This window comes from Manis javanica, chromosome 10, assembly GCF_040802235.1.
Source record: "Manis javanica isolate MJ-LG chromosome 10, MJ_LKY, whole genome shotgun sequence".
Taxonomy (NCBI): Eukaryota; Metazoa; Chordata; class Mammalia; order Pholidota; family Manidae; genus Manis; species Manis javanica.
This window is the reverse complement of record NC_133165.1, coordinates 103,476,519-103,489,757: the sequence shown is the minus strand read 5'-3', so window position 1 is coordinate 103,489,757 and position 13,239 is coordinate 103,476,519. Positions and strand designations below refer to the sequence as shown.

The window sequence follows — 13,239 nt, the reverse complement described above, 5'->3', positions numbered from 1 at the left end:
ATGGCATACAAGTATTACATATAAATGTATAAGACAATGTAGATTTTCTTGCAACACAAAATTTGTCCATAGTGGTATGTACTTATTGTTACATTTTTTTTGAAAAGGGCCCATGGACCAAAAGGGGGAAAGGAGAAACAAAGTCTGTAAAAAACACGCTCGATCAAAACTGAATATCTCCAAGCAGTTTATATCACTAATTACACCAAGGGATTTTGTTTCCTATGACTTCTCTATGTGGTCTGCTGTCTTCCAATAACATGTAAATCTCCGTGTGTGCAATTTTTATGACAACCTTTACTTCCCAAGTAATGTTAACAATATTTTGTCTTCTGCTGCCGAAGGGAATGGGAGCAGTATTTTTCAACAAAGGAGAGAACTGTATTGCAGCTGGCCGGTTGTTTGTAGAAGAATCCATCCACGATGAATTTGTGACAAGAGTGGTAAGATGTCTTCAAAGTTGATTCTAACCAATTGTATAGAAATTACATGAAAGTACATCTGGCATTGGTAATGAGTGTTTAGTACCATGGTTACGTATTTTTTAAAAACAACACAGTCCTTAATCTTTGAGAGCTACTTTGTTATATAGATTTACAGGTCACTTTATATAATGTTTAGACTTTGCTTCAAAATAACCCAGAGGGGAAGAAGTGAGTAGGGGAGTAAATTGGCCATGAGTTGGTAATTATTGAAGCTGGGGTAATGGGTACATGAGGTTCATTATATTGTCTACTTTTATATATGTCTATAATTTTTCATAGTAAAAAGTTATAGGTCTATATAAAGAAAACCATCATTATCCATACCTTGCTCTTTACTTATAGTACATTATAGATTTGACACTTGTGGAAGATAGACTCCTTGATTTTTATATACCTCTAACTTGATTATGAGTGCTACACCACTCAATCCTTGCAAATCCTCAATACACAGTTAACAGGACAGCATATCATTTCCTCCACTAAAATAGATAGATGATAGATGGATAGACAGATACCCCCTATAGATTGGTCATGATTCTATAACTATGGGACTAAAAGCCATTTAGACAAATATTAAAATTAATTCTGTGGCTAAAATAAGCTCTAAACTATACTGCATTATGTCATGGTGGTACAGTAATCATGAATTTGTATATTTGAAAACCCAGCCCCCAGCTTCTTTTTTTCAGAGCCAATTTCCCTACCACACCTCCAAGAAGCAAAGGCATTCTTTCTTCATGAAAGTGGAGAATGAGGCACGTGGAGAGGCAGCTGGTGGGCAGTAACTGCCTCCTGAACATCCCTGTAATTCGATTTGTGCCTCAGTAATGAACAAGTTATAGTATTATATGTCAAGGGCTTTCACAGCTATATCTTTTTGAAATTTCAAATGCTGAGACCAGAAATGTCAGGGATTTATTGTACCAGTCCATCAACAGATTGTTTTGCACTCAGGTGATTTGTGTTTATTCATTCACTCATTCAACAGCTGTTTCTTGAGCACTTACTGAGCGATTATTGCCAGGCCTAAATTCAAATTCATGGCCTGCTGGGTCACAGGAACTCTCATGCTTTGTTCTCACTAGAATTGTACTTAACATTAGAAAATGCAGAAAAAGATTAAGGTAACTGATGTTCACAACAGACAATTGCAAAGACATGTCAGTGATGAACACTGTGAAATAGAAATGGTTTTTCATCGGAACATTCAAGCAATTCCTTGGGCATGGCTATATTGTGAGAATTTTACAAGGGCAGCCTGCCACATTTGGGGAGAGAAAAAGATAACAATGTGGCTGTTTTAGAAATCCTTTTGCCATGAAGCACATAAGTATGCTGTGTTAACAAAAATTCCAGACCATTAGGTTTGCTATTGTAGTGGGCTAATATTCAGGAGAATTTTAATATAATGTGTGTAATTTATGTACTGTTAGAACTCAGTGGATAAAACTTGGATTTTTGAGTCAAGAAAACTCTAGTATATGGTGGTGGTGTGCTCGAGGACAAGTCCCTTAGCCTACACCTCAGTTTCTTCATCTGTAAGGCAGAAATAGTAAACCTACCTCCAACGCTACTGTGAAGATGACACATCTTTTGACAGTGCAGTATAACACCCACCACATGGTAGATATTCTGTCAAGGGAACCCACTATATTACTAACAATCAATTATGTTTTGTGAACTGGATGACATACAGGTGGAAGAAATTAAAAAGATGAAAATTGGTGATCCACTTGACAGATCCACTGATCACGGGCCCCAAAATCATAAAGCCCACCTGGAAAAGCTCCTACAATACTGTGAAGCTGGAGTGAAAGAGGGGGCCACCTTGGTGTATGGAGGAAGACAAGTCCAAAGGCCAGGTAAGATCACCTCCGTAGGAGGTATGCAGGGCCCCTGACTTCTTAAGTTGGAATGGATGGTAACAGTTTTCAATGGGGCACCATCTTGCCTCAAAAGTAAATAGTGGCATTTATGTTATGATCAGAAGAATTATTTTCTAGATACTACTTAGCCACTTATAAGCTGTGGCACCTTGGACATGACAATTTTTCAGAGCCTGTTTCCTATTAGGTAAAATGGGATGAAATGTGCACACCCTACCTTAGAAGGCTGTGAAAATCAAGTAACGAAGTGGCTGTGACAGGCCCTTAGCTGTATGGTTAACAAGTGTAATGGATACCTGTGCTGTTCAGGCTCTGGTAATCTTGGTTCCTGGCACTGTGAGATTTCATCGTAGCCAGCAGAGCATGGGAAGGATTCATTCCTATTGTCTAAAGCAGTACCTGTTCCTAAACTATGTGAATGGCTCTGTGTCATGATACCCAAAAGGAGAGAAAAGCAGACAACAATTGCAGAGATGCATTTTTCACTGCTGTGTGTATGTTGTGCACCAATGCCTTATACTGAAAAGGAATAATTAGAAGGAAAAACATTCAAGATTTATCCAATGTTTCCCATTTAAACTGAATTTCCAGGTAACTGAGTAGCTGAGAAGGGAACTTCTTTTTTTTTTTTTTAACAGAAGAATCCCTGCTAATTAATGTACAAAAAAAAAAAAAAAAAAGATAGAAAAACCACCATTTTGCAGCCCTGATTGGATGAAATAATTGATTTATGCAGTGATCAGCAAGGAAGGCTAAAGTTATTAGGGGAAAGGTTGATGGGGACCTGAGTATTTGCAGGGTACCAAAGTATCACCCCCAAGATTGCGTGGCAGACATAAGGAGAACAACTTTCCAATGGAGGGGTCCAGCTGTTACCACTTGGAACCACTGGTCAGTCTCAGCAGCCGTAAAAGCAAGGACACACAGCATCATGTGTGAAGTATTCTTGCCAAAAGGGTCAGTCCAAATCTGATCATGTCCTTAGGTCAAACTTTGCATTTACCAGAAATGCAGGGGATAGAAGAACAAATTAGGTACCATCCCAAGAACACAATGCAAATCAAAGTGCAAAATACTCTTTAGGATGACTCAGTTTAGCAAGTCAGTGGCATGAAAAATAACGGGCAGGGATAAGCATTGAAATAGATTAAAGGACGCTTAAGAAGAGATCTAACAATCAAATGCAGTGTGTTGAACTCATTTGAATCCTGAATCAAATCAACTGCAGAAAGATATTTTCTAGGCAAACATGGAAATATAAACCGTGAATAAGGAACTAGCATTAATTTTGTTAGGTGTGATGATGTATTGTGGCATGTAAGAAAATAGCCTTTTTTTTTTTTAACTGATTTGTACTGAAATACTTGAAGGTGAAAGTTGTCATCTCTGGAATCTGCTTTAAATGATTTCAGCAAGGAAAAAAATGAGTCAAATACAAAAATAGGAATTAATATTTATTTTACTATTCATTACACTACTTTCTCTACATTTGCATTTGTTCAAAATGTTGTAGTAAATACATTTAAAAAATAACCTAGAAGTGCTAATGCCACATAGGAAAATGAAAGTCTTCTTAATTTACTGACCCAGAAAGGAAGGAAAAAATTATAATGTAATCCTAATTATTTTGATTAGATACTAAGAGGGCTATTAAGTGAAATTACTTACACTGTAATTGATGTTCCTTTATGTTTTTCAAACAGGCTTTTTTATGGAACCTACTGTGTTCACAGATGTGGAAGACCATATGTACCTTGCCAAAGAGGAATCGTTTGGGCCTATTATGGTCATTTCTAAATTCCAAAATGGGTATGTTCCAAAGACACAAATGAACAGGTTTTGACTACATAAGTTTTTTTTCCTTCTGCCATTGTGCAATATGCAAAACCTAAGATCAATGAACATGCATGTCTCTAGCATAAGAATAACTGGCTTAATTAAAATAAATGGAAGAGAGGGGCAACCAATGTAGATTGCAATATATTTTTGCTTCTTAGTTTAAATTCATGGCTAACATCATGGATCTTAGCTGAGTACATTTTAGTTTTTGTACAGTCGACATTTGAAATGTCTCTGGAACAAAATAAATAGCTGAGAATACCAGAACCAGTTTTCACATTTACATGCCTCAGGCAGCATGTGTGAAATCTGATTTCCCTCCCAAAAATGTACCTGTCTTCAAAGGGGCTTATGCCCCCAGAAACCTAATACTCAAGTTCTTATGGAAATGTCCACAATCACCTTATCCTTATAACCAACTATGGCATCATACTGATTTGTTGTAGTATCCATATATTTTCCAAAATATCCGGCCTATCAAAGAGGGTCACATGGTACCTGAGGTCATATATGGTTTTTAATATCAATAGATTCTCAGGGTATACTGCACAAACTTCTTCAGAATTCTGACCTCAGTTTTCCTTCAACCAGTGAGAAGGTGGAAAAAAATAAAACACAGAATTCAGAAGGACTTCTTGGTCTTTGATAGACATATTTGTAAGATACTAAGCTGTAGGGGATAACCTTTTCACCCACTGATGGAAGAATGCCGTTACCTTTATTTTCTCATTATAAATTCCCCCATAGGATAGTTTTTGTGTTAAATATGCAGATATCAGGAGGCAGGTTTAGGGGGATATAAACCTAATTAGTACAGTTCCTGTCCTTAAGGAGCATACATCTGTCTAATGGGGGAGACAGACAAGGAGATGGGCAATTAACCAGAGAGGGCCAGAGTCAGCCATAGTGGGTAGAGTCTCCCCTCCTCTGCACCTATCTCTGCCAGTTAGTTAATTATCTTAAGCCTACATTTTGCTATTTGTGAAATTAGGTTACTAATTGTATCTATCTTTTTGGGTCATTCTAAGGTTAAATAAGTCAAGTGTTCGCTATTGATACTGCCGTCATTAGCTATTATTATTCTAGAAGTAGTCAAGATGTGCTGTGAAGCTATGTCATTTCCACAGTCCTCAGCAAGCAATAGCAAAAAGCCGTCTTTTGGCCTTAGTCCAGTCAATAAATATTTGGGTCCCAACCATGTGCAATGCATCAAGAAGTGTGAGAATGTTAGCAGAACCGCAGTTTATGCCAAGTTAGCCAAATTTCTCATGTGAGCTTGAAATTGTATATTGTCAAGGTTCCCTTTGAAAATCGCTGCGGAAGGCACCACATTGAAACCTGTGCCCTCTCTCAAATAATTCAGCACAACTAATTTTTTCTCTGGTTTTGGAAGTGATCCTGTTTCTTAGCCAGTGAACCAGATGAAATATTTGGATTGCATTTACTGGCCATGTTGTAGAAAATTTGTGTATTTTTAAACAATAGAGTGGCACTCATACAAGTGAGATACTCACGCTATGACAGGCACGTTGGAAGTGGACCCAACTGAGAGATGAGCCGGTTCGTGCCTCTACTTCCTTGGGCATGTGCCTCTACTTTCCTTCAGTACACATACTGAATCAAAGGGCAGGGAAATCACCAGACCGGTTTAGATTATTTCACTCTCCTTTTATTCAATTAGCACATTAAGTGAATTCGCTCTCATGTGATGATGCAACATCACGATATAAAGAAGAATAAGATGTGATCACTGCTCTCGGGAAGCTTCCAGTCTAGTTGAGAGGTGAACCCCAAGTACACGAAGAGTTAAACCAAACTACTGAGTCAGGGGGAATCAGCTGCCTGATTGAGCTAACTTTTGTAAGCATTTACTGTGTTCCAGGCACTGTTCACTCACTTAATCCTCATGACAGGAAGAAAGGTCCTTTTATTATCATTTCCACTTTTCACAAGAATATACAAAGGCATAAGGATATGAACTCCCTTGCCCAAGGTCACCCAGGCGGTGTGGCTGCAGAGACCTCTCACTGAGCACTCCACGCCACGCCACAACAGTGGCTCCCGTGGGAGCTGGGAGGGTCAGCATGAGGCACTGCATGAGCCTTGAACTGTGTGTGTAACATCTAAAGAGTTAGAGGGAAATAGGGATCGAGCTGAAAATATATCTGGACTCAAGGGAGAGGGGAGGACTTGAGAAGTCTTGAAGGAGAACCAATGAAAAAAATGGAAAAGATGACTTACGATCAGATTTTAAAGGTGTTGCATAGATATGAAAAATACCATACCAGAGTTGTAATATTTCATTGGGAGTTTTGGTGTAAGCCTGAAATATTTCACTGATAGAAACTCAAGCAGATTGGCAGCAATGTTTTCCTGTTTCTGGCATGGAGGGGAAAAATATTAGGACATAAAATGAGAATGTTTTGCTTTACATTTAATGAAGTTTTGTCTCCCTCAAAACCTCTTGCAGAGACATTGATGGAGTGTTGCAACGAGCAAATAATACAGAGTATGGTTTGGCCTCAGGGGTTTTTACCAGAGACGTAAATAAGGCTATGTATGTGAGTGAAAAACTAGAAGCAGGAACTGTTTTTATTAACACATACAACAAGACGGATGTGGCGGCTCCTTTTGGTGGCGTTAAACAATCTGGCTTTGGAAAAGACTTGGGTAAGGCTGTACTTTGTTACTGTGTCCTTCGTTGTTACATCACAAAAGAGTCAGCTTTGTGTTTCATCCAACACTTGTTTAGAAGGGCAGTTGGATCGGAAGTTTACAAGGGTACTGATACTAATGTTTTTTAAATGTCAAACTATTTTTGTTGAACAGAAGGTACACGAAGGAAAGTACACGCGTTGCGTGGAAAGTCTTTCCTTTTAAAGGAAGATTGATGTTGAAGAGAAAAGGAAACTGACAAGATCTTTCAGCAGAAAATATGTTTGGTCTTTTACCTGCCACTTGGCATAAGCTTGGTTTATCTTTCATGGGACAAAATGGAACCAAAACAGGGAAATGGGGAGAGGGCAATAACCTCCAAGAATAAATCCTGTCTCTGAGATGCTTGGCAGTCTTGCAGAGTCAGCTCTGTGAACTGGCAGGCTTTTCTGGGTGTCTGGGAACTCAGAGAAGAACCGTAAGAAGCCCCAAATGTAATTCATTGTGGGCAGTCATGATGACATTTCAAGGAACAGCTTTGAACTTTGAACGCTAAATACATACCAGGCCCTATTGTAACTATTTGACCTATAATAGCACAAACAATGCTCCCAATAGACATGAGAGATGGGTGCTATTATTATCCTTATCTTACAGATTTAGGAAAATCCATATTTTTTCGCCTACATTTAGGAAAATGGGGCTCAGAGAGGGTGGGTGACTTGCTCAAAGTCGCACAGGCAGCCACTGGCAAAGAGAATTCAAAGCCAGGCAGTCTGGCCAAGGAGCCCATGTTCTTCCTGCCTACAGTCAGTCTGGCATGTTGCCTCAAAAATGGAAATGTTTGTGATTTACTGAAATTGTAGCCCACTAATATAAGTTTGGTTAATGCGGAGTATTTTTACATTTTTCTTTTCTGATGATTTCGGGCAATGTATTTGTAGGAAAAAAATATAGTTCTCATTTTACATTCCATTGAGTTGAAAGTAGTCATTCTTTTTCACATGGCTTCAATCTGGCTTTCATTCCTGGATCCAAAACACAGTGGGAGATTTTCTTGGGGAAATTATTATTATAAAGTTAGGTAACCGTGTTCCTGGCTCCATAATTAGCCAGCTTCGGGTTTCTGTTATATTATGAAACAGTAGAATTGGCCTGATACTTTCTTCTTGCAATTCTAACCTCCTTTAGTCCAGTGGTGCCCAGCCCCAGCTGCACCTTCGATTAGAATCACCTGGGAGCTTTAAAAAATACAAAGACGGAGAGTTAATTGGTCTGGGGTATGACCTGGGATTAGGAGCTTTAAAAGCTCCCCAAGGTGATTATAACTTAAGGTTAAGAACCCTTGTTTTAGCTCAGTTTCCAGAATCATATACTCTTTAGTTTAACTTGTAGTATTCATGCCCTTTAACTGCTGTATAAATTGATGCCTGTACTAGCTCAAAATAGAAACAGAAGAGAAACAAAAATGCAGACTTACTATTTTTTGCCTGGATATACTCTTCTCTGTTTCCAACATATTATGTACATCAGGAAAACTGCCTTTCCCTTATTTTTCAAATAGATCGTACCAAAGGCCCTCAGCTTTCTTTCCTCTGCTCTGTGTTGCTCCATGTTATGTAATCTGAAGGACAGTATCTTAGTCGCTTCTGTTCAGCCTATAAATGGGCAAAGGATAGAGACAGAGTTTATAATCAAGCAGGAATGTAAAGGGGAAAGATTTTGGGTGGAGACTGACCAAGTTACCACTCCGGTCCTTCGAAGGCCTGACAGCTGGTCTAATCCCTTACTCCTCCAAGTGTGGTCCATGGCCCATGGGCAGCAGCATCACTGGGTGATGGTTAGAAATGAATCATCTTGGGGCCTACACTAGACTTAGTCAAATCATAGTCTGCCACCACCTTCTATTCTCTTAGTGACTTGACACATAACACCTGTGTCCAAAGGTCTGGTGATATCACATCACCTATGAACGAGGTCCATCAACTGCTTTTATCTTCCCTAGGTGAGGAAGCCCTAAATGAATATCTCAAAACCAAGACAGTGACACTGGAATACTAGAGCAATGCCATCATCAGATAACCCTCAGCCGACAGCACCACTTCTCAACCCTCGACAGACACGCCTAAGAAGCCTGTGGTGCTGAGGAAAGAGGTATCAGCCAGGAGCTGAAAAATGCACACATGGACCACAGAGAGAGTCAGGCCATGTGTCTTAAGTATTTACACGTGTGCCTGAGTATTTTCTAATACACATTTTATACATTAAAATCCTTTGTAGTTGTTGGGTTTTGACTATGTTGTATATCACACATATTTCTAAAATACCAAGCTGCTTTTTTTCCCCAGCAAGACTAATCTGGTCATTGTTCATCTTGAAGATATTAATATCATGCAGATATAATATACACAAGGTGCATTTTTTGGAAACTGTATAATGTGTATAGGTTCTAACCTCTGAACCATACACATGGGGTTATTAGAAATTTTCTATAATTTTGCTCTCAAGGAAAAATGTATCCTGTAATAAACAGGGAGTATTTTTTTTCCCCATATTTGGAAAGAAGATACATCCTTGTGCCTTTTGATGTTCTGGTTTTCGACCCACTATGATGTGTGACCAACCCACAAACAGTTCCTGAGTACCTACAAGGTACAAGGTACTCATTAGGTTCTAAGGAGCAGGCAAAATTTAATGACATGATTTCTGGCCCCAAATAGCTTAAATCCCAGTAAATAGCTTTTCAAGTGAATTTTACATTATGATATAGAAATTAAGTAGGCTTTGGAGGCTGATCTTGGTTCATATCGTACCATCTATCTATGTGACTTGAGGAAACTTAAGCAATTTCTTCGAGCCTCGGTTTTCTCATCTATAAAAATAGGAATATAATGCTCTCCTCAGGAGCCTTATTCTGAGGAGCCAATGCAATAGTGTAAGTACCTTGCACTGTGTTTTGTTCATGGTACTCAATAAAAGTTAACTCGTTTCCCCCATCACTATTTTTAAAATACATTGAGATAAATTAAGTAGATGAATTGATTCCTCTACACCCTTTTCTTCAGTCCTTGACTGCTACACTCTTCCTCTCGTCCACTGTTTTGACACAGTGGCACTGGAAAATGCCATGTAATGAAAAATGGCAGTGAAATAAGGAAAAGAGTTGCTTTTCTTACTGCAGCTCACTCAGCCTTCACAAGACATCTTGTTTTCCAATTCTCTGCCTTAGTGGTTCCGCCAACTCACTAGCTATGTGGTCTCGGGCAAGTTAGTTACATATCTCGGAGCCTTGGTATTTAAAAAATGGGAAAAAGTCCCTATCTCATTAGGTGTTGGAAGGATTCTTAACTCATAATTCACTTAACAAAGTGTTTGGACCACAGCCTGTGCTCAAGAAATGGGAATTATCACAATCCACACAGTACTCACCCAACTATTGCCCACTGTCAGACAAAAATAGGTGAGTAAATTATCACCATCCACATGTGACTAGAAAATGAATTCCTGAACCACAGTCTCTGGGAGATGGTCAGAGCAATTCACTTCTATTACTCCTGCTTCTAAAGTAAAATTTCAACAAACATTCCTATTTCTCTGGCTCTGAGGAAGCCCTGAGAGAGTACTTGTTACTTGGAGACTCAGCAGCTTAATATAAGGGAAATGCAGGGGACCATCAGTAAACAACCACAAACCAGAGGCAGAAAACATTCAATGGGAGGGACACCAGGTCTCATCCTGGCATGATCAATAAAGTAAATTTTGCCTATAAGCATTTTGTATTATACTGTAGCTCATTTACCAGCGGAGCTTGACATAGTCAAAATCCTAAATTGGAAATAACACTCTCTGGGTCCAAATGGACAGTTAATGTTTGAATTAAATAATCAAAGCTTTATGATAAAGGATCCACTTTAAAATGTGGTGTTTTAACTGATTTTGTGTGAATTAAAATATCACTTTGCCAAATATTTTAATGATAAAATAGCAAACAAAATAGATAAAATAGCCTGTTCTTCTGGACCAATTTTACCTTCTACTCTTACACTCAGTAGCAGTGCTGTTAATCTTTGGGCCACAAACCTCTTTGAGAGTCTGGTAAAGCCGTGGACTCCTCTGTCTTAATTCTACCCGACAAACTCACGTACATGCACCTAATTCTGCAAATACATTCAAGGGAGTCACCTCCTAAAGTCCATGCTTGAGCCTCAGATTAAGAACTCCTTTTTCCATAGCGAGTTCTGAACTCCTTACCAGCTTGCGTTTTTACATCTGATTGATCAGAATCAGAGGCTCCATTGGAATTCATAAAATTACCAGTGAATTTGAACTGGAACATACAGACCCACAACCTACCAGATGATTTAATAAACATATGGAGTCATTAGATTGTCACTGTTCCTTCAGCTCACTGATTATTTTGCTAAACTAAAGGATAAACTGTAATCTGATTGTCATCTGAATTGGGGAGGTGTGGATACTTTAAGCAGTTCTACATTCCTTCTAATCTTCTTCCCCTGCCTTTGCTAAAGCAGTCCCGTCACTCACCCTTCCTGGCCTTTCCAACCCCCAGCTTGGTTTAAGTGTCTCTCCTCTATGCTCTAAGTTGTCTGGAACATGGTACTTACCACTTGGTGCTGAAATTATTTGCCTTCCTAACTAGGTATGACCCCCAGGATTGGTATTTTGTAGCTCTCATTTATTGAGGGCCTCCTGTGTGTGCTACACACTATGCAGTTTGTAAATGCTATCTTCATCTTCACAACATCTGAAAAAATAGAGGTGTTCTTACTAGCTCCACCATCACCAAGCCACCATCTCTTATCTTAGTTACGGCCGGTCTCCCAACTGGTCTTTCTGATAGCTCCCTGTGTGGTCCTATTGAAAGCTTAAGTCAGATGATGTCATTCCTCTGCTCAAAACCTTCCAATGGTTTCCAATTTGCTTAGAATAAAGTCCAGTGTACTTACCATGACCTACAAAATCCAGTTGATCTTGCCCCTGGCTGCCTCTGCCCTATCAATTTCCCTCTTATTTTATCTAGCCATCCTGGCTGCCTTGATGTTCCTCAAACAGACCAAGTAATCGCCTACCTCAGGGCCTTTGCACTTACTATTCCCTCTTCCCAGTGGTGTGCTGGTAAATGTTCACCAAATGGTTCTCTAGGGAAAAACAACTCTTGTAGCATTTGCTGACTCCTGTGTATAAATGCTATCATTAGGCTGATTTCAAGCTACCAATTTGACTTCACTTATGTAGAGTTGGGAAGAGATGTGTGCGAACAAGTACAAGCCTGCAACAGCACACCACTGCTACTTCCTTTGACCCACGTGCAACCTCGTGGCTGGCTGCCTCACTTCCCTCAGGTCTCTCCTCAAATACTGTAATAGACACACATTTTCTAGCAGTATGTCCCCACATCCACACCTCATCTCCCTTGTAATTATTTATTCTCTTCCTGCAGGTATTTACCACAACCTGGCATATGTTTATCATCAATCTCTCCCTATTAGAATGTAAACTTTGTGGACAGGGGCTTTTGTTCAGTGCTGTATCATTAGTGCCAGCATGTAGGAAGAGCTTAATAAATATTTGCTTACTTGCCCAAATCACAGAGCTATTAAGCAGCAGAATAGACACTCAGGCAATTAAGCTGGTGGTCTTAACCAAGCTAAAATAGTTTTTATTTCCTATGCTTAAATCAGAGCCTGGGTGGGGAAATTAAAAAACAGCAGAGTGGCATTATCTGCAAGAGAAACCTGAGCTAGATTATCAGATACGAGACATGATGTATGGGGTGGGTTATTGTTACTATACTACACAAATAATATGTAATATGCAAATGAATTTTTTAAATGATTAAATACCTAATTATGCAAAAATATACAAAACAGAGTAAGACTCAACCACAACATCTCTCCACAGAAATAACCACAGATATTAGATTGTTCTAGACTTCCTGTGAATATTTTTTTTGCAGAATTGGTATTATACTGTATATAATTTGGTTCTTGCTTTTTTTCAGTTAGTAATATACAAGCAGCTGTGTCAATAAACATATTGCTTCATGTTCAGTGGCTTTAATTCAGCTTCCCTATAGTTGGGCATTGAGACATATTTGGACATATTGTTGGCTTTTGCTATTTTAAACATTATGATAAATTATATATAGAAATTTTTGAACTGAGCTATATTTAATTATAGTAATTAAAAAAATTTTAGAAATGGAATTCCTGAGTCCATATAGCAATCTGTTTCCAAATTTTTGCCACCAGTTTTACTCATACAGCATAACACCTCATATTTACTGAGTACTCTTCTAAACACATGATGTGTATTAACTCATTAATTTCTTACCAAAACCCCATGAGGGAGAT

The 13,239-nt window shown here is 38.8% G+C and overlaps 1 protein-coding gene across 1 annotated transcript in view; it reads left to right on the top strand.

Moving 5' to 3' along the window:
• Positions 1–12,932, top strand: part of ALDH1L2 (aldehyde dehydrogenase 1 family member L2) — a 45,739-nt gene extending 32,807 nt beyond the window's left edge. The window contains exons 19-23 of the mRNA XM_073213769.1: positions 345–443; positions 2,182–2,347; positions 4,075–4,180; positions 6,681–6,880; positions 8,871–12,932. Coding sequence (XP_073069870.1) covers positions 345–443; positions 2,182–2,347; positions 4,075–4,180; positions 6,681–6,880; positions 8,871–8,926 — 627 coding nt within the window. The 3' untranslated portion in view covers positions 8,927–12,932. The remainder of the gene's footprint in view (positions 1–344; positions 444–2,181; positions 2,348–4,074; positions 4,181–6,680; positions 6,881–8,870) is intronic.
• The last annotated feature ends 307 nt before the right edge of the window (positions 12,933–13,239 follow it).